Raw genomic sequence first — 21,900 nt, 5'->3', positions numbered from 1 at the left:
GGGCAGCTTGAGGAGGAGGCCAAAACGTTGCCATAGGAGCCCGAACGCGAGCGCTTAGGGAATGCGCAGTCTGGAGGTGGAGGCGGGATGCCACCGGCTGTCTAAGTGCTGATTGGCTGCTGGCGCTAGTCACCAGCCATTTGTTGTTGGAGCCACGTCCCTGACGCAGAGGGCGTCTTGCACGTGCAGCCGTTTAAGCTGCGTGGGCGCCTGCTGGGACTGGGGAGAGCAAGCTGCGGAGAGGTGAGTGGGCCGATATTCTACGGAAACTGGCCTGAACTCGGCCCCGGGCTCCCGGGTAATCGACCTTTGGCCGAAAAGTGGATGGGGTAGGCGGCGTTTTGAAGTCGTCCTTTCGAACCTTTCTGCCTCGGGGTCGCAAAGTCCCATTGGTGCCCAAAGTCTGGGCCTGAGGCCTGCAGAGGAGGCGAAGGCCTGGCCTCTACACCGCCTTTTCTGTTAACAGAGATGGTTGTAGTACTGTTTGTGTACAAACGCTCCTTGATGAAGCTGGTCGTCCTTTGTTGGAGGGATTTGGGCAACCCAACCCTTCTTCCCTTCCCTGCTAAAATCCAAGGACTCCCTCTTCACGCAATCGCCGCCCCCCACCCCAACTCCCGTACCTCTGCCTCGGCCGCGTCGCATGGCAGAAACACCCCAAACATCCTATCCATCTTAGACGTTAATCTTGCCGAAGGAGAAATCTTAAGTAGTTTCTGAAAAAATTTTCTTCCCCTTTGATATTCAGCAAGTCGTTTGGGGACCCTTTGAGGGAGGAGATAAATTCTATGAACAGATTTTGGGGGAAAGCCTAAGCCTCACTGGAGACGTGGCGATTTCTACAATAATATAGGTAAGAGGTTCAACTAGTTTTTAAAGATAAAAAGGATGGAGATAAATGCCACCTTTAGATAAGAAGAGACCTAATTCTTTCTTTGGAAAAAAGCTTTTGGGTAGTTTACTTTTAAAGCAATGATTCTGATCACATTGAGACCAAATGTGCATTTTTTTTTTTTTTTTTTCTGACTAGAACTTGAAGCCATCATGGGAGATGAAGATTGGGAAGCAGAGATCAACCCTCATATGTCTTCCTATGTTCCCATATTTGAGAAGGTAATAGCATTTAAAGTTTAGTTATTAAATGCTACGGATTTTATCAAAGTTGAAAATCACTGTGGTGAGAGTTCTAAATTATACAGTCTGTGTCAGTGTTTATCTCCATGTGATTGTTATTAACTTTTATGAGGAGTAAGAGGCAAGCTAAGCCTCAAATAGAATACAATAGCTTGAGGCAATTTGACAATTAAAAGCTAAAATAGATGTAAAATATTAGTGACCTAATTTAAATCTCAGTGATTTAGGACTTCTACAGGTGAAAGCAAACTTGTGAAAATGTGGTTGATATCCCTGAGAGACCCTTGTATGGAAAGTCAAAAACAACAATTATGTTTTGGGTATATTTTGAATTCTGAAAATTGATTTTGTGCAAGGAGAGTGCTCAAGATAAATTATACGAGGCTGATTGAGTTGGTAATGTCAGTTTGTATGAATCCTCAGCTCTTTTTTCTTAATGGCATTTGGGGAGTTACATTGTCATTTAGGAAGGGATAGTGGGGTAAGTGTTTGGGGTTTCAGTTCTGACTTGGAAATTGGCTTCAAAAAGATTAATAGAAGGTACTTTAAAAGATAATATATTTTAAGAGGTTATTTTTGTGTGTTATTTACTTGATAGTGTCTCTACAAGTTGATTTTTTCCCCCTCTTCAGAATTTGCAATTTGAGTGTATGTAGTTCCAGCACGTTCTGATTTCAAGTTTTGCCTTAGTGGAAGTTCTTATTTTAGACAAAAATATAAAATAGGCAGTCTTTTATCCTAGTTGAATTTAATCTATATGTGAAGTTTACATTAAGATACCCAAAATACAAATCTAAATTTATTATGTTCCTTGTCTTGGAACTTTTTTTAAAGAAATAACATGTTACCTTTTTAAAAATTTTTTTTAAATTTTTGTAGAGATGAAGTCTCACTCTGTTGCCCAGGCTGGCCTCTGACTCCTGAGTTCAGGCAGCATTCTCAAAGTGTTGGGATTAAGGTTGCGAGCCATTGTACCTGGCCTGTTATCTTTTTATAGTTCTCTTATCATAAAAAATATTATAGCTTTTTTGGTAAAAGAGGAGAAAGTCACCTACAAATCTTGCCCAATAGACAAGCCCTCCTGTTAACTTTTTTTAGTAAATTTTCTTCTGTTTTTTTTTTTTTTTTCCCAGACATTTTTGTTGTTGTTTTTTGAGACAGAGTCTTGCTCTGTCACCTAGGCTGGAGTGCAGTCTTGCCATCTGGGCTCACTGCAGCCTCTGCTTTCTGGGTTCAAGCGATCAATTCTCCTGCCTCAGCCTCCTGAGTAGCTGGGACAAGTGGGGGTGCCAGCACGCACAGCTAATTTTGGCCAGGCTGGTCTTGAACTTCTGCCCTCAGGTGATCCAGTCACCTCGGCCTTCCAAAGTATAGGGATTATAGGCATGAGCCAATGTGCCTAGCCCAAACATGTTTTATATAGTTTTAATGATAGTATATAACAGTAATTTTTGAGATGGAGTCTCATGCCCAGTCTGGAGTGCAGTGGTGTAGTCTCAGCTCACTGTGACCTCTGCCTCCCAGGTTCATGTAATTTTCCTGCCTCAGCCTCCCAAGTAGCTGGGACTACAGGCCACCACACCTGGGTAATTTTTTTTTTTTTTTTTTTTTTTAGTAAAGACAGGGTTTCACTCTGTTGGCTAGGCTGGTGTTGAACTCCTGACCTCAGATGATCCTCCCACCTCGGCCTCCCAAAGTGCTGGGATTATAGGCGTGGGCCACCACGCTAGGCCATGTAACAGTAACTTTGAATCCATCTTTTTTTCACACTTCAGCACTAACTATTCTGTTACAACTTTAGTAGGAATTTTAGTGGTGTTAGCAACTCACTCTGTTATTGTCATTAATGTTTACGTCTTGTTTTAATTTGGGAATATTTTTTCAAAAATGGAATTACTTGTTCAGAGGGCATTTTTTATAGTTCTTTTTCTCCCTTGTTCTCAATAGATTTGTTATAATACCAAGTTTAATTCACAGATACATACTTTATTCCCCCTGGTCTTAATAGCCATCTGTCTAATTTATTTTTTTAGTCTGAGATTTTTGTCTTTATGAAGTGTTTAAACAGCATACTGTACTATAGGGTGTTGTGCAAATTTATTGCATTGGGTTTCTGAGGATGACAGATGTTTCAAATTTAACTTTTTGGAATCTATGCTATTCAATAATGTAGTTTCTTGAAATTGGGAATACTAAATTGAATATGTTGACAAGTCTACCTTATGATGCTTAGTACATTTATTTATGTTTGGTGAATTTGTAGTATACCTTTTGCATTTGTCTGCAAACTTAACACCTGGTGCTGTGCTGGTTGTGCCATTATTCTTTGGCTTAGTTGACCTAAAGGAACATGGTGCAGTCATGATCTTTGCCTTCCTAGGCTGCATTAAAAGTGCAGAGATGGCCAGTGCGGTGGCTCATACTTGTAATCCCAGCACTTTGGGAGGCCAAGGCAGCCAAGATCATTTGAGGCCAGGAGTTCCAAACCAGCCTGGCCAACATAGCAAAACCCCTTCTCTACTAAAAATCCAAAACATTAGCTGGGCATGGTGGCACACACCAGTAGCCTTAGCTACTCAGGTGGCTGAGGCAGGAGACTCGCTTGAAATCTGGAGGTGGAGATTGCAGTGAGCTGAGACCCAGCAACTGCACCCCAGCCTAGGCAATGGAGCAAGACTCTGTATCAAAAAATAAAGTACAGAAACTAGAGATGAATATATTAAAATTTTATATAGAAGAAATCTAAAGTCTTTTATTCCATTGCTTTTAAAGACACCATTTTGATTTGTTCTGAGTTTGCTTTTCAAGAGAAAGCTGGGCTTTTGAATTTATAGCAGCTTTGTCTGTGATCATCCTTTTCTGAGTGCTTCTCAGGAGCTTTATTTGGAGACTAAATGTTGACCTATACTTATATAATTTTGAAATAATAGGTCATTGTTCTAGTAGAACCGGTAGAATTTGGGGTAGAACTTCTCAATTCTAGATTTTGAAGTGAGTATACCACCTGGGGATGGAACAGTGAAAGATGTGAAGTTAAGAAAGAGTTGATAATCTAGCAATTATATACTCCAGAAATCTTGACAATTAGGCACTTGCATGATTCTTGCAGGCTTAGTGGGATGAGTGTTAGAACGGATGGGTATGGTGAGTGTATTAGATAACTCCATTGCTTACTTACTAGCTGTAAGGCTTCTTGTTAACTGACCATGAAAGTAAGCCTGGTCACTTCTGTCTGATCACTTCTGTGTGATCTATTTGCAGTTTTTGTGGCACATTTCAAAAGGCAAAATTTCTTGTGGTTAAAGTGGAAACAGTAACTGAGTAATTAGACCATCCACAATTATAGTTTTATTAAGCAGCAGTAGCAATGTTAGTAGTAATTGTTGAGATAAGAAAATAAATGTATAGATGATATTCCAACATTGAAAATAGTAAGAAAACAGGTGGAAAAAAAGTGTTCATCAAAATGCAAAAGGATTATTTGTAGCTGCATATGAGAACCCTTATGTGTTAAATATTTGAAATTTCTGAATTGGTTCATTTGGGTGGTTTGAGAGATTATAAATGGTTTACAGCTAAGTATGTTAAGAGGTAAGCTAGTGACAAGACCTGTGATTCAGTCAACATATCTTTGAGTCCTAGTAGGTGCTGGAGATAGTGGTGAACATAAGGTGCTTGCTGTTACAGATGTTGTATTTTACTGGAGAAGACAGAATAAATGCATTTGAGAACCAAATAATTACAGTGAAAAGTACTATAAAAAATTAGGGAAACGTGTGTGTGAAACTGATCTGTGGTGCATTTAGTTGGAGAGGTGAGGCTTCTCTGAGACAGTGACTCATGAGCCTGAAACTTAAGAGTCCCATCAGGACATCATGTGCAAAGTTTCTCAAGGAAACTTTGAGAAGGAGGAGGGGACCAACTTGGGGTATTAGGGCAACAGGAAGAAGGCTAATGTATTAATTTTCTGTGGCTGCTATAACAGATTACCACAAACTGGGTAACTTAAAGCAACATTACTTATTCTCATAGTTCTGGAAGCTGGAAGTTAAAAATCAAGATGTCAGCTGGGCTGTCCTCCCTCTAGAGGTTCTAGGACAGAATCTTTGCTTCTTCTAGCTTCTAGTGGCTGTAGGCATTCCTCAGCTTGTGGCTACATATCTCTTGGCTCCTCCTTTGTTGGTCTTTGTGTTATCTCCCTCTCCCTCTCTATTATAATGACACTTGTGGTGGCAATTAGGACTCATGCAGATAATCCAGGGTAATCCCATCTCAGAATCTTTAACTTAATTTCATTTGCTCTGACCCTTTTTATTTATTTATTTTTTGAAACAGAGTCTTGCTCTGTCACCCAGACTAGAGTGCAGTGGCGAGATCTCAGCTCACTGCCACCTCCACCTCCCAGGTTCAAGCCATTCTCTTGCCTCAGCCTCCCAAGTAGCTGGGATTACAAGTGCCTGCCACCATGCCTAGCTAATTTTTGTATTTTTAGTAGAAATGGGGTTAAGCCATGTTGGACAGGCTGGTCTTGAGCTCCTGATCTCAGGTGATCTGCCTGCCTCAGCCTCCCAAAGTGTTGGAATTATAGGCATAAGCCACCATGCCCAGCCAGTGAATTCCTTTTTAAAACATGAAAGTACCATTAATTGGTTTCATTATGAACACAGTAGAGGTTTTAACATTTTCTATAGTACTTTTCTAGAGCAAAGATTAGTGTTAAATCACCAATACTCTGTAGTATTGTAGTATATGGAACTCTGCAAACAATAATGTATATTGACCAGCATTGATTTACTTGTGTATTATTTTGTCAGATTTTATAATAATATTTTATATTTTCCATTTTTATATTTTGAGACAGGGTCTCATTCTGTTACCCAGATTTCTAGGGAGTGAAATGGTTTGATCTTGGCCCTCTTCAACCTCTGCCTCCCATGTGCAAGTCAGCCTCCCACTTCAGCCTCCTGAGTAGCTGGGACTACAGGCTCATGCTACCACATCTGGATAACTTTTTGTATTTTTAGTAGAATCAGGGTTTTGCCATGTTGCCCAGGCTGGTCTTGAATTCCTGGGCTCATGTGATCCTCCTGCCTCAACCTCCCACAGTGCTGGGATTACACGTGTAAGCTACCACACCCAGCCTGATTGTACTTTTCAGGAATATGGGTGAGTTAAATGACTAAACTTTTAAGTCAGGTGTCAGGAAACCCTTTCTGTAAAGGTCCAGACAGTAAATAATTTAGACTTTAAAGGCCTTACCTGTCTGTCACAACTTTGCTGTCGTAGTGCTCCAATACAACTGTTTACAGAATCAGGTGGCCTACCAGATTTGGCCTGTGGTTGTATTTTTCTGACTACTGTTCTACTGATATATATTAGTGTTATATATACAATGTTAAAGTGAAGATGCCTTAGAATAATTAGTAAAGGAACATCCAATGATCCAGAAAACGTTACAGTCTATTATTATTTGTTCTGCACAAAGCCCAGTTGTTATAATTTTCTAGTATTTGTGAAATAAATGACAAATTTTTATTCAAAGTAGGAAACTAGTCTTTTCTTTCTTCCTTCTCACAGGATAGGTATTCTTCTGGAGAAAATGGAGACAATTTTAACATGGCTCCCACTTCATCCTCAGGTATGTGTTGGGGGAAAAAGGTAAAGCCCTTTTTAGTTTAAGGGTTTCATCTAGTGAGTGAAGAGCAGACTAGTAGGCATATTGCAGAGGCTATTTTTTTTTTTTTATTGGATTTTAGGTTTTGGGGTACATGAGCAGAGCGTGCAAGACAGTTGCGTAGGTACGCACATGGCAGTGTGCTTTGCTTTGCTTCTCCCCTTCACCCACATTTGGCATTTCTCCCCAGGCTATCCCTCCCCACCTCCCCCTCCCACTGGCCCTCCCCTTTTCCCCCCAATAGACCCCAGTGTTTAGTACTCCCCTTTCTGTGTCCATGTGTTCTCATTTTTCATCACCCGCCTATGAGTGAGAATATGCGGTTTTTCATTTTCTGTTCTTGTGTCAGTTTGCTGAGGATGATGTTCTCGAGATTCATCCATGTCCCTACAAATGACACAAACTCATCATTTCTGATTGCTGCATAATATTCCATGGTGTATATGTGCCACATTTTCCCAATCCAGTCTATTATCAATGGGCATTTGGGTTGATTCCAGGTCTTTGCTATTGTAAACAGTGCTGCAATGAACATTCATGTACATGTGTCCTTATAGTAGAACGATTTATAGTCCTTTGGATATATACCCAGTAATGGGATTGCTGGGTCAAATGGAACTTCTATTTCTAAGGCCTTGAGGAATCGCCACACTGTCTTCCACAATGGGTGAACTAATTTACACTCCCACCAACAGTGTAAAAGTGTTCCTTTTTCTCCACATCCTCTCCAGCATCTGTTGTCTCCAGATTTTTTAATGATCGCCATTCTAACTGGCGTGAGATGGTATCTCAATGTGGTTTTGATTTGCATCTTTCTGATGACCAGTGATGATGAGCATTTTTTCATATGATTCTTGGCCTCATATATGTCTTCTTTCGTAAAGTTTCTGTTCATATCCTTTGCCCACTTTTGAATGGGCTTGTTTTTTTCCTGTAAATCTGTTTGAGTTCTTTGTAAATTCTGGATATCAGCCCTTTGTCAGATGGGTAAACTGCAAAAATGTTTTCCCATTCTGTTGGTTGCCGATCCACTCTAGTGACTGTTTCTTTTGCCGTGCAGAAGCTGTGGAGTTTCTTTAGGTCCCATTTGTCTATTTTGGCTTTTGTTGCCAATGCTTTTGGTGTTTTGTTCATGAAGTCCTTGCCTACTCCTATGTCCTGGATAGTTTTGCCTAGATTTCCTTCTAGTGTTTTTATGGTGCCAGGTCTTATGTTTAAGTCTTTAATCCATCTGGAGTTAATTTTAGTGTAAGGTGTCAGGAAGGGGTCCAGTTTCTGCTTTCTGCACATGGCTAGCCAGTTTTCCCAACACCATTTGTTAAACAGGGAATCCTTTCCCCATTGCTTGTTTTTGTCAGATTTATCAGAGATTGTATAGTTGTATGTATGTTGTGTTGCCTCCGGTGCCTCTGTTTTGTTCCATTGGTCTATATCTCTGTTTTGGTACCAGTACCATGCTGTTTTGATTACTGTAGCCTTGTAGTATAGTTTGAAATCTGGTAGTGTGATGCCCCCCGCTGTGTTCTTTTTGCTTAGAATTGACTTGGCTATGCGGGCTCTCTTTTGGTTCCATATGAAGTTCATGGTGGTTTTTTCCGGTTCTGTGAAGAAAGTCAATGGTAGCTTGATGGGGATAGCATTGATTCTGTAAATTACTTTGGGCAGTATAGCCATTTTCACAATATTAATTCTTCCTAACCATGAACGTGGAATGTTTCTCCATCTGTTTGTGTCCTCTCTGATTTTGTTGAGCAGTGGTTTGTAGTTCTCCTTGAAGAGGTCCCTTACGTTCCTTGTGAGTTGTATTCCAAGGTATTTTATTCTTTTTGTAGCAATTGCGAATGGCAGTTCGTTCTTGATTTGGCTTTCTTTAAGTCTGTTATTGGTGTAGACGAATGCTTGTGATTTTTGCACATTGATTTTATATCCTGAGACTTTGCTGAAGTTGCTTATCAGTTTCAGGAGTTTTTGGGCTGAGGCGATGGAGTCTTCTAGGTGTACTATCATGTCGTCTGCAAATAGAGACAATTTGGCTTCCACCTTTCCTATTTGAATACCCTTTATTTCTTTTTCTTGCCTGATTGCTCTGGCTAGAACTTCCAGTACTATATTGAATAGGAGTGGTGAAAGAGGACATCCTTGTCTAGTGCCAGATTTCAAAGGGAATGCTTCCAGTTTTTGCCCATTCAGTATGATATTCTCTGTTGGTTTGTCGTAAATAGCTTTTATTACTTTGAGATACATTCCATCGATACTGAGTTTATTGAGGGTTTTTAGCATAAAGCGCTGTTGAATTTTGTCAAATGCCTTCTCTGCGTCAATTGAGATAATCATGTGGTTTTTGTTTTTGGTTCTGTTTATGTGGTGAATTACGTTTATGGACTTGCGTATGTTGAATCAGCCTTGCATCCCCGGGATGAATCCTACTTGATCATGATGAATAAGTTTTTTGATTTGCTGTTGCAATCGGCTTGCCAATATTTTATTGAAGATTTTTGCATCTATGTTCATCATGGATATTGGCCTGAAGTTTTCTTTTCTTGTTGGGTCTCTGCCGGGTTTTGGTATCAGAATGATGTTGGTCTCATAAAATGATTTGGGAAGGCTTCCCTCTTTTTGGATTGTTTGAAATAGTTTTAGAAGGAATGGTAACAGCTCCTCTTTGTGTGTCTGGTAGAATTCGGCTGTGAATCCGTCTGGACCTGGGCTTTTTTTGTGTGGTAGGCTCTTAATTGCTGCCTCGACTTCTGACCTTGTTATTGGTCTATTCATAGTTTCAGCTTCCTCCTGATTTAGGCTTGGGAGGACACAGGAGTCTAGGAATTTATCCATTTCTTCCAGGTTTACTAGTTTATGTGCATAGAGTTGTTTGTAATATTCTCTGATGATGGTTTGAATTTCTGTGGAGTCTGTGGTGATTTCCCCTTTATCATTTTTTATTGCATTTATTTGGTTGTTCTCTCTCTTATTTTTAATCAATCTGGCTAGTGGTTTGTCTATTTTGTTGATCTTTTCAAAAAACCAGCTCTTGGATTTATTGATTTTTTTGAAGGGTTTTTCGTGTCTCAATCTCCTTCAGTTCAGCTCTGATCTTAGTTATTTCTGTCTTCTGCTGGGTTTTGAGTTTTTTTGATCTTGCTCCTCTAGCTCTTTCAATTTTGACGATAGGGTGTCAATTTTGGATCTCTCCATTCTCCTCATATGGGCACTTATTGCTATATACTTTCCTCTAGAGACTGCTTTAAATGTGTCCCAGAGGTGTTGGCATGTTGTGTCTTCGTTCTCATTGGTTTCGAAGAACTTCTTTATTTCTGTCCTCATTTCATTGTTTACCCAGTCAACATTCAAGAGCCAGTTGTTCAGTTTCCATGAAGCTGTGCGGTTCTGGGTTGGTTTCTGTATTCTGAGTTCTAACTTGATTGCACTATGGTCTGAGAGGCTGTTTGTTATGATTTCAGTTGTTTTGCATTTGTTGAGCAGTGCTTTACTTCCAATTATGTGGTCAATTTTTGAGTAGGTGTGATGTGGTGCTGAGAAGAATGTGTATTCTGTGCATTTGGGGTGGAGAGTTCTGTAAATGTCTATCAGGTTTGCTTGCTCCAGGTCTGAGTTCAAGCCCTGGACATCCTTGTTGATTTTCTGTCTGGTTGATCTGTCTAGTATTGACAGTGGAGTGTTAAAGTCTCCCACTATTATTGTGTGGGAGTCTAAGTCTCTTTGTAAGTCATTAAGAACTTGCCTTATATATCTGGGTGCTCCTGCATTGGGTCCATATATGTTCAGGATCGTTAGCTCTTCTTGTTGTATCGATCCTTTTACCATTATGTAATGGCCTTCTTTGTCTCTTTTGATCTTTGTTGCTTTAAAGTCTATTTTATCAGAGATGAGAATTGCAACTCCTGCTTTTTTTTGCTCTCCATTTGCTTGGTAAATCTTCCTCCATCCCTTTATTTTGAGCCTTTGTGTATCCTTGCATGTGAGATGGGTTTCCTGGATACAGCACACTGATGGGTTTTGGATTTTTATCCAATTTGCCAGTCTGTGTCTTTTGATTGGTGCATTTAGCCCATTTACATTTAGGGTTAATATTGTTATGTGTGAATTTGATACTGCCATTTTGATGCTAAGTGGCTGTTTTGCCTGTTAGTTGTTGTAGATTCTTCATTATGTTGATGCTCTTTAGCATTTAGTGTGTTTTTGGAATGGCTGGTACTGGTTGTTCCTTTCTATGTGTAGTGCCTCTTTTAGGAGCTCTTGTAAAGCAGGCCTGGTGGTGACAAAATCTCTGAGTACTTGCTTGTTCGCAAAGGATTTTATTTTTCCTTCACTTCTGAAGCTCAGTTTGGCTGGATATGAAATTCTGGGTTGAAAGTTCTTTTCTTTAAAAATGTTGAATATTGGCCCCCACTCTCTTCTGGCTTGTAGTGTTTCTGCTTAGAGATCTGCTGTGAGTCTGATGGGCTTCCCTTTGTGGGTGACCCGACGTTTCTCTCTGGCTGCCTTTAGTATTTTCTCCTTTATTTCAACCTTGTTGAATCTGACGATTATGTGCCTTGGGGTTGCTCTTCTTGAGGAATATCTTTGTGGTGGTCTCTGTATTTCCTGTATTTGAGTGTTGGCCTGTCTTGCTAGGTGGGGGAAATTTTCCTGGATGATGTCCTGAAGAGTATTTTCCAGCTTGGATTCATTCTCTTCGTCCCCTTCTGGTACACCTATCAAACATAGGTTAGGTCTTTTCACATAGTCCCACATTTCTTGGAGACTTTGTTCATTCCTTTTTGCGCTTTTTTCTCTAATCTTGGTTTCTTGTTTTATTTCATTGAGTTGGTCTTTGACTTCAGATATTCTTTCTTCTGCTCGGTCAATTCGGCTATTGAAACTTGTGCATGCTTCGTGAAGTTCTCGTGTTTTTCAGCTCCTTTAATTCATTCATATTCCTCTCTAAGTTATCCATTCTTGTTATCATTTCCTCATATCTGTTTTCAAGTTTCTTAGTTTCTTTGCATTGATTTAATACATGTTCTTTTAGCTCACAAAAGTTTCTCATTATCCACCTTCTGAAGTCTAATTCCGTCATTTCGTCACAGTCATTCTCCGTCCAGCTTTGTTCCGTTGCTAATGAGGAGTTTTGGTCCTTTCTAGGAGGCGAGGTGTTCTGGTTTCGGGTGTTTTCCTCCTTTTTTCGCTGGTTTCTTCCCATCTTTGTGGATTTATCTGCTTGTCGTCTGCGTAGTTGCTGACTTTTCGATTGGGTCTCTGAGTGGACACCCAGATTGTTGATGATGAAGTATTTCTGTTACTTGGTTTTCCTTCTACCAGTCTAGTCCCTTCGCTGTACGACTGCTGAGGTCCACTCCAGGCCCTGCTTGTCTGGGGTGCACCTCTAGCAGCTGTGGCACAGTGAGGGATGCTACCAGTTTCTTTTTCTGCTATCTTTGTCCCAGGATGATGCCTGCCAAATGTCAGTCTTTTGGATATAGAGGGATCAGGGAGCTGCTTGAGGAGACAGTCTGTACTTTATAGGAGCTTGATTGCTGAGCTGTGCACTCTGTTGTTCATTCAGGGCTGTTAGGCTGCTATGTTTGATTCTGCTGCAACAGAGCTCATTAAAAAAACCCTTTTTTTCACAAATGCTCTGTGTTGGGGGGTTCGGGCTTTATTTTTGGATGTTCGTTGAGGTGTCCTGCCCAGCTAGGAGAAGGACTAGCCACTGTTTGCCTGCTGAGGCTCTGCCCTGCTGTTGTGAGGCTCGCCCTGTTGGGGCAGGCTCTGCTGTTCTGCTGTGGTCTCCGCCACGCCCTGAGGTGGAGTCTCTCTGTTCTTGCAGGTTGCCTCGGCAACGGCAGGCTGCGTCAGCAGTGAAGGTGTATCTCAGTAGGGACGGGTTGCCTCGGCAACGGCCGGCTGCGTCAGCAGTGGGCGTGTATCTCAGTTGGGGCGGGTTGCCTCGGTAATGGTGGACGCCCCTCCCCCACAGAGCGTATCGGACCGACTGCACGGGGATCGTTTGAAATCGGGGTTTTGTTCGTCCCACTGGGCTAGCCCAAACGCTCTGTCCCTGCAATACCCTGGGCTGGCCCACTGTCCAAGTCTCGTTCAGTCTCAAGTTCAGCCCTCTCAAGTCTCAGGTTGCCGGTTCAACAGGGCACCCGGACAAGCGCGCCCTCTGGGGAGTGCTGGGTAGGGCCGGCCGCCGCCACCCCGGCTGCCGGCTTCGCCAGGCAGAGGTACTGCCAGGCGTCCCATGTCTCCTTTATACTTGGGAATTTCCCCGTTCTGTGGGCAACAAAGATCAGTCTGGAAATGCAGCTCCGACTCACCTCTCCGCGGATTCAAGGAGAGCTCCAATCCTGGGTTGTTCTCACAGCGCCATCTTGAGTCCTCCCCCAGCAGAGGCTATTTTTTAAGAATTTCTTAGTGAAAGTTCCTTCTGATTTGAGTATTGTGGATTGGGGGTACTTTAGTTAGAGGAAGAGAGAGAGGCAATAGTATAGACTGTTACAGACTGTACTATTTGATTTAATGGGTTACTGTAAAACCTTTGCCCAACTCAGCTTCTGGGCTGCTAGGACGTCATCATCAGGGTTCCTGACATAAGGGAGTAGGACATAGGACTACAAAGTTGAAGCAGGTTACAATGCTGGTGACCTGTCAGGATAATAACTGTTTAAGCCAAATCTGCCATACCCTCAGGATATTGTGAGTTTTTTTGGGATTAGAAAACTGATTTGGGAAGGGTCACAAGTGAACAATAGAAACAAGTGTCAAGGTAAAGGAACCCATATCTGTCCTGCTGCACTCTCCTCCTGACCCCACTTTGATCTTGTTTTCACTTGGATTGCCCCTCCCACCATCATTTTTCTCCCTGGGTTGTCCAGCTCTGGGTGGTTATAGATTGGAAGATGGGTGGAAGTGGTAGAACTAGGCTGGGAAATTGAACTCATGGCAGTAGTTTTTCACATTGTTGAAGTCTAAAGCAGGATGGAATGCATTTGTTACTACAGTAAAATAATTTTGGCCAGGCTCAGTGGCTCTTGCCTGTAATCCCAGCACTTTGGGAGGCTGAAGTAGGAAGACCATTTGAGGCCAGGAGATCAAATGCTCATTTGAGATCAGCCTGGGCAACATAGTTGGGAGTCTATATCTACAAAAAATTTAAAAATTAGCTGGTCATGGTGGCCTGTGCCTGTAGTCCTAATACTTGGCATGTTGAGGATCACTTGAGCCCAGGAGTTCAAGGCTATAGTGAACTATGATCATGCCACTCTGCACTCCTGCCTAAGCAATGGAGTGAGACGCTGTCTCTTTAAAAAAAAAATTTAACTATGATGTATACATAACATAAAATTTACCATTTTAATGTGTACATTTCAACAGCATTAGGTACAGTCACATTACTCTGTAACCATCATCCACCATCAACCCCCAGAACATTCTTGTCCCCAAACTGGAACTTTGTATCCATTGAACAATAACTCCCCATTTCCTCTTCTCCCTTGATCCTAGCAACCATTATCTACTTTCAGTGAATTCAGGTTACTAAGATTTTACTGTGAGTCTCTGAATTGAGTTACTACTACTTTTAAGGCTGACTGGCATAAGGAAGAGGGCCTGGTGGCATCAGGTAGTAGTAGTATCATTTCTCTTATCAAAAATTAGGAGATGAGGTAAAACATTTTATAGTCAAGGGAGCTGCAGCATCAATGAAACCTGGCCCATGGTGGAAAACGCCCGCGGTGAGGTGGTTTCCAAAATGTGAGGGTAGTTTGAGAGTAAATTTATCAGGTTAAAGCAAATCTATTCTCATGAACATCTTTCTTAAGTTCAGGGTAAATCTCTTCACAAAAGTTAAGCTTTTAAAAGCAATGCCTTTATTATTTTCAAGACTGTTTATCTTTTATAAACATGTAAATGCAGTGGTTTAATGTAGAAATATTCAGATTCTCAAAAGTTCTTGGAATCCTCCCTGCTGAAACCCCAGCAAAGGGCTAATTTTGCTTCTACCATATAAACTCTGTATGTACTTACAGTGTTCCAGAAAGACAAATGGATAAATGTAATAGATACCTCTTAATATGTCTATATGCATAGAAGATTGTGTAATCAGAAACATGGTTTTTTAAGCTATAAACAGAAGCCAATTTTTGTAAAGGAGTGAAAGTTTAGGTCTGTAGTATATTAAAGCATAACACTGGTTTGTGTTGGAATTTTCAAGAAACTAGACTGAAATAACCACCATCTAAAAGCTAAGTTTTTTTTTAGCATTAGACCTATGAATGTTTAGGCTGATGAAATGAAATATTAATGAAAATCACTAATGAAAAGTATTGATTGCCTGCTTACCTTCTTCTAGATAGCAAGTACTTTTTGTAGTTCTTCATAATTTTTTATTTTTTTCATGAAATTTTCTTATTACAGAAATATAAACCAGGCCAGTGAATGTATGCCAAGCCAATACCTAAAAAGGCTTACTGTTTTAAAAAAATGTAAAAGGGAGAAATAAAATCTGAAACTTTAAGCCCCTAAATTTAGCCACCATTGATGTCTGTTGACTCTGATTTTTTTTTTTTTTTTTTTTTTGAGATGGAGTTTCGCTGTTGTTACCTATTGTTGATTGGCAGGCATTGTTAATATTCTAGATTTTAGGCTCTTTTCTGATTTAGACACAATATCGTCTTCCAATCTGTTGTCTGTAAACTTTGTTCATGACGTGCCTTACTAGTCAAAAATTTAATTCTGGGCTGGATGCCTTGGCTCACGCCTGTAATCCCAGCACTTTGGGAGGCTGAGGCAGGCATATCACAAGGTCAAGAGATCGAGACAATCCTGGCCAACATGGTGACACCCCATCTGTACTAAAAATACAAAAATTAGCTGAGCGTGGTGGTGTGTACTGTAGTCCTAGCTACTCGGGAGGCTGAGGCAGGAGACTTGCTTGAACCTGGGAGGCGGAGGTTGCAGTGAGCCGAGATCACTCCACTGTACTCCAGCCTGGCGCCTGGTGACAGAGCAAGACCCTGTCTCAAAAAAAAAAAAAAAAAAAAATTTAATTCTGAAGTCATTCAACAAATTTTTTTGCTTCTTGATTTAATTTTGTAGTTTAAGAAACTCTTCCCTATCTCTGTCAAAAAGTAGCCTTCTACACTATCTTCCTTAGCCTTTCACATTTAGCTTTTAATCATCTGAACTCATCCTTTTTTTTTTGAATCATGGTGGCCATATTTATTTGAGTGTCAAATTAAGACATAGTGTATGCAGTATGAGTATACCTAAATGGCTCACAAAAAAGGAATCTTTGACATTAAAGTTTTTCTGGTCCTGGTTATGGGTTTTTAGTTATTGTGGAGTTTTGTTTGTGAACTGTGGTAAACTACACGTAATATAAAATTTACCATCCTAACCATTTTTAAATGTACCATTGAATCTCTTTTTATCAATATGGTGAGAAATAGGGATTCAATTTTCTTTCTTTCCGTATAGCAACCTAGTTTTTCCAGCACCATCTAAGCGTTCTGTCTTTTCCCTGTTAATGTATGATGCAAATTTCATCTCTTTCATGATTTCGTTCTTTGTTGTCTTAAAGCATTGGATAAAATCTACAGTTAATTGACGAGTAATAGAAATAACAAGCATCTAGGCTTTTCCTCACTTCAATGGGAATGCTTCCAAATTTTTATAATTTGATGTTTGCATTAGGCTATGATGGTTATTTTTTTAAATCATGCCAAGAGAGTTTCTTTTCATTTCTATTGAATGTTTGTTTTGTTCAGGAATGGCAGTTGAATGTTATCAAATAGTTTTTTAGAATTACTGATTTCTGTTATTTCTCCCTTATGTCTATTAATGTAGTAAATGAATTTTTAAATCAGCTTTGTATTCCTGGGATAAGCCTTATATGACTCTTTTATTGTAGTATTGGATGAAATTAGATATTTTATTTAGCACTTCTGAATTGATGTCAGATTGGCGTATAGCTTTCTTCTCTCATATTGTCCTCATTTGACTTTGGTTTCAAGCTTTTTATGTTTTCCTATAAGCTCTGGAATATGAAAATTACCTGTTTTTTACAAGTCATACAGAATTTGTCCATAAAACCTTCTAGACCAGAACAGGTTCTTTAAAAAAAAAAACTTTATTGAAACATAGTGTACACACAGATTCAATGTGTATTTCAGTAAGATACACAGCATAAATGTACAGCTCACTAAATTATCACAAACTGAACACTCCCTGAAAGCCAGCACTCAGATCAAGAAAAACAGCATTATTAAAAGCACCCTTGAAGCCTTCCTTTTTCTTCCAGGCACCGTCCCTCTGTCAAGAGGTGACTACTGTTATGATTTATAACAGTGTAGATCAGTTTTTTCTATAAATGGCAGTCATATAAAATGGCATCATACATTATGCTCGTCTTGTGTTGAGGTTTTCTCCAAGTTGTTAGAAGTAGTTATAGGTTATTTGTGGATGTATGGTATTCCACTATGTAAATATACTGTAAATTAAAATGTTGACAGTCATTTGGGTTGTTTCCAGTATTTGCCTATTACAAATGGTTCTCTTAAGAATGTTTTCTAGTTCATGTCTTTTGGTGGATGTAAGAATCTTCTCTTAATGTGATTGGCAGAACAGTAGCATTGGCGTTACCTGGAAACTTCTTAGAAATTAAGAATCTCATGCCCAACCAGTACTACTGCATCAGAATGTATGTTTTAATGTGATCACCAGGTAATTTGTATGCACATTACTGTTATACTCTGAAGTCTCTACTTGAATGACTTGACACTGAATTCTGAATTGTTTAGTGTTTCAGCTACTTGGGATAATGAAAAGGATTAGAAGTCAGGACAGCTGGCAGCCCTTAGTACCACTAAATAGTTAAGCTCTTTGCTACCAAGTCTTTTCTCATCTTCCTTTAATTTTTCTCACTCAGATCACTGTGGAGAAAGGTTGGAAGATTATAGAATCCTTAGAGCTCCTACTGAAGTCTCATACATAATTGGTTCTTTTACTTGGTGGTGTTTTAGTATATGGATTTTTTTTTAACTTCTTGTTCAATATTTGGGCCTCTTCTCTGGATTTGGTCCAAGTGTAACGATATTGGGAGATATTCCTTATGGCCAGTTGTTGGGGACTGTGTACACTAACACACTAAATCCATTTTAAATGGACTTTATTTGTTTTGGTTTATTTTGGTGGGTTTCATAGCATTCAAGAAGAGCATCTATACCTCATCATTTATTAGTATTAGGGGCTTCTTTATTTTTATTGCTGTGACTTCTTTATTTTTATTGCTGTGCTTTTATTCTACCCTGTGACTTCATTGTAGAATCTTTATGTATAATATGTATTATGGGGATTGCCATGATATATATCAGTGACAGCATTTCATTACATTCATGAAAGTGACAGCACTAATCCCTGAAACTACTGTGAAATTTAAAACTAAGAATTGGAAAGGAAATGATTGTATATTTTCCTCAGGATTGCATGCTAATAACAGCATAAACTGGGTTAATTCTTTTTTAGAACCTCCTACTTTTGTACCATCATTTTTATTTTTATTTATTTTTTATTTACGTAGGTTTTTGGAGAACAGGTGGTGTTTTGTTAGATGAGTAGGTTCTTTAGTGGTGAATTTGTGAGATTGTGGTGCACCCATTACCTGAGCAGTAGACACGGTACCCAATTTGTAGTCTTTCATCCCTCACACCCCTCACGCTGTTCCCCAAGTCCCCAAAGTCCATTGTATCATTCAAATGCCTTTGCTTCTTCATAGCTTAGCTCCTGCTTGTGAGTGAGAATATATGCTATTTGGTTTTCCATTCCTGAGTTACTTCACTAAGAATAATGGTCTGAGTTCCATCCAGATTGCTGCAAATACCATTATTTCATTTCTTTTTATGGCTGAATAGTATTCCATGGTGTGTGTATGCACACACACGCACACACCCCACTCATTGATTGATGGGCATTTGGGCTGTTGCCATATTTTTGAAAGTGTGAATTGTGCTGCTGTAAACATGTCTGCAAGTATCTTTTCTTTTCTTTTTTATTTTTTTGAGACAGTTTTGCTCTTGTTACCCAGGCTGAAGTGCAATGGCACAATCTCGGCTCACCACAACCTCCGCCTCCGGGGTTCAGGCAATTCTCCTGTCTCAGCCTCCTGAGTAGCTGGGATTACAGGCACATGCTACCATGCCCAGCTAATTTTTTGTATTTTTAGTAGAGACGGGGTTTCACCATGTTGACCAGGATGGTCTTGATCTCTTGACCTCATGATCCACCTGCCTCGGCTGCAAGTATCTTTTCATATAATGACTTCTTTTCCAACTAATGAGAGGTAGGATTCCTAAGAATAATTGTTACCCTGTGACTTCATTGTAGAATTTTTATTGAAGAACTTTCTATTTCAAAAAATCTACTGTATTAAAAAATGTCGTATGTAAGCCATAAAGCTTAATGTTTTGAACCACCACCCATTTTATGAACATTACTGGCTAGGCATGGTGGCTCACGCCGTAATCCCAGCACTTTGGGAGGCCGAGGTGGGTAGATCACTTGAGGCCAGGAAAGAGTTTGAGACCAGCCTGGCCAATGTGGTGAAACCATGTCTCTAAAGAAAAATAAAAAAATTACCCGGATGTGGTGGTACACCCCTGTAGTCCCAGCTACTTGGGAGACTGAGGAGGCAGGAGAATTGCTTGAACCCAGGAGGCGGAGGTCGCAGTGAGGGGAAATCGCACCACTGCTCTCCAGCCTGGGTAACAGAGCAAGACACTGTCTCAGAAAACAAAACAAAGAATTCTCATGCACATTTGGGTTGTTTCCCATTTTGCTGTTATGAACAAACTCTCATCTTTCCTTAGTTTGCTAAATATATGTTAAGTCATGAATGATGTTAAATTATGTCATATACTTTTATCTGGAGAGGTCAGCTTATTTTTTTATTAATGTAGGTTGCCTTTTTTAGATGGTCTAATGTTCAATACCCTTGCATACTGGGATAAACCCAATTAGTCATAATATATTTTATCCATTCAGTTTACTGTTGGGTTTGGTTTGCTAATATTTGTTTTTGAGATTTTGTATATACTTATGAGTAAGAGGTTTATAATTTTATTTTGAACTTTGATATCAAGTTATGTTGGTCTGTAGAATGAGTTGGTGAATAATTTCTCTTTCTGTTTTCTGAAGAGTTGTATGACATTTGAATGATTTGTCCTTTTTGAGAGTTTGGTAGAACTCACCTGTAAAACCCAATCTCTCTGCATCTTTCTGATGCAGAAATTTAAGTACTGATTTAATTTCTGTAGGGCAGTTGGGTTTTTTATTGACTCTTGAGTCATTTTTGGTGAGTTAATTTTCTAGGAACTTTTTTATTTCTTTTCATTTAGTAACAAAGTTGTTTAGAGAAGTTCTCTAGTTGTCTTTATCTTCCATCTTTGAGATTCTTTTTAAACACATTTCTAATACTGTTCATTTGTGTCTTTGTGTCTCTGTTCTCCCCTTAACCTCCTTATTAGTCTTCTAGTAATTTGTTACCTTGGCAAATTTTATAGGTCTTTTCGAAGAACCAGGTTTTGGCTTTTTGAGCTACTATATTGTTTTGTTTCCTTAAAAAAGAGAGAGAGAGACACACACACAAGATCTCTTTCTATTGCCCAGGCTCGAGTGCAGTGATTTAATCACAGCTCACTGCAGCCCCGAATTCCTCGGCTCAGGTGATCCTCCTGCCTTAACCTCCTAACTAGCTGGGTCTACAGGTGCACACTACCACACAATTTTTTTTTTCTTTCTGAGATAGGATCTTGCTGTGTTGCCCAGGCTGGTCTCAAATTCCTGGCTTCAAGCATCTCTTCCCACTTTGGTCTCCCAAAGCTGTTTCCTATTTTATTAATTTTTGTTCCTTATTTCCTGTACTTTTGTGTGATTTACTTTGTTTTTCCAATATTCTTGTTGAGATGGTTATTAAGCTTATTAAGTTCTCATTTTCTAGCATAAATATTTAAATACTGATAAGTCACATTTTTATAATACAATTTATTTTAAAACTTTTATTTTGACTTTTTTTGAGCTCAGAGTTATATACAAGTGTTTTTAAAAATAAATCACTGAATGGGATTTTAAATAATTTTTTTCATATTTAAAAGCTTTTGATTTGATTGCATTGTGATAAGATAATCTTGTGTATGTGAATTGATTTTTTGAACTCTTTTGATGAATTTGCATTGTGGCCTTCTACACGGTCAGTTTATAAACATTCTTTCCATTGTTGAAGAATGTCAGCTCTTTAATGTTGAGTGCTGTATATTTCTATGAAATCCATGTGCATAGTATTCTATGGATGACCATAATTTCTATATTTCACTTTGATCATTTATTTGGTATTACAGACAGCACTTATAAAAACTTTTTTATAAACAGGTGCAGTGGCTCATGCCTGTAATCCCAGCACTTTGGGAGGCTGAGGTGGGCGGATCATGAGGTCAGGGGTTGGAGACCAGCCTGACCAACATGGTGAAATCCCTCCTCTGGTTAAAAAAAGAAAAATTAGCTGGGTGTGGTGGCACGCACCTGTAATCCCAGCTACTTGGGAGGCTGAGGCAGGAGAATTGCTTAAACCCAGCAGGCAGAGGTTGCGGTGAGCCAAGAGTAGCCATTGCACTTCAGCCTGGGCAACAGAGGGAGACTCCATCTCCAGAAAAGAAAATAAAAGAAAACAAAACTTTTTATGTCTGTCAGGGTAACCATGTGATTATATCAAGAGGAGAAATTCATTTTACTCTACTTTCAGAGTGTATGCCTTTTAAATTAGAATCAAGATTGATCTAGTTTATAATCTAAATACAGTGTGTGTTTTATGCTTGTTGCCCTGTGTCCTTGTTCTGAATATTAGCAAACTTAAGACTATTTTCCATTTTTTAAAATTTTAATTATTTTGTTGTTTTCTGTCAGGGAATGGAAAGGATTGTTTTCCATTCAATCATTAGGTTAAAAATTGCTGTCTTTTGCTGTCTAATTCTTCAATTATGAATGAGATTTACTTGCCATTTATTTTTCTTTTGGAGAGCTGTCTATTCAGTCACAGCCAA

General features: G+C 39.5%; 1 protein-coding gene across 3 annotated transcripts in view; it reads left to right on the top strand.

Annotated features, from left to right (window-relative positions):
- Positions 1 to 195: 195 nt before the first annotated feature.
- Positions 196 to 21,900, top strand: part of DDX4 (DEAD-box helicase 4) — a 72,278-nt gene continuing 50,573 nt past the window's right edge. The window contains exons 1-3 of one of the 3 annotated variants that reach the window (XM_035291563.3): positions 196 to 243; positions 1,031 to 1,113; positions 6,712 to 6,772. In XM_035291563.3, the coding sequence (XP_035147454.2) occupies positions 1,045 to 1,113; positions 6,712 to 6,772 (130 nt within the window). In that variant the 5' untranslated portion in view covers positions 196 to 243; positions 1,031 to 1,044. Of the gene's footprint in view, positions 330 to 753; positions 854 to 1,030; positions 1,114 to 6,711; positions 6,773 to 21,900 lie in introns of those variants that run through there. The other 2 variants (XM_078365494.1, XM_035291564.3) reach the window with 2 other exon arrangements.

This window comes from Callithrix jacchus, chromosome 2 (genome assembly GCF_049354715.1).
Source record: "Callithrix jacchus isolate 240 chromosome 2, calJac240_pri, whole genome shotgun sequence".
NCBI lineage: Eukaryota > Metazoa > Chordata > Mammalia > Primates > Cebidae > Callithrix > Callithrix jacchus.
The sequence above is the reverse complement of the archived record's forward strand: the minus strand, read 5'-3'. Positions and strand labels throughout refer to the sequence as shown.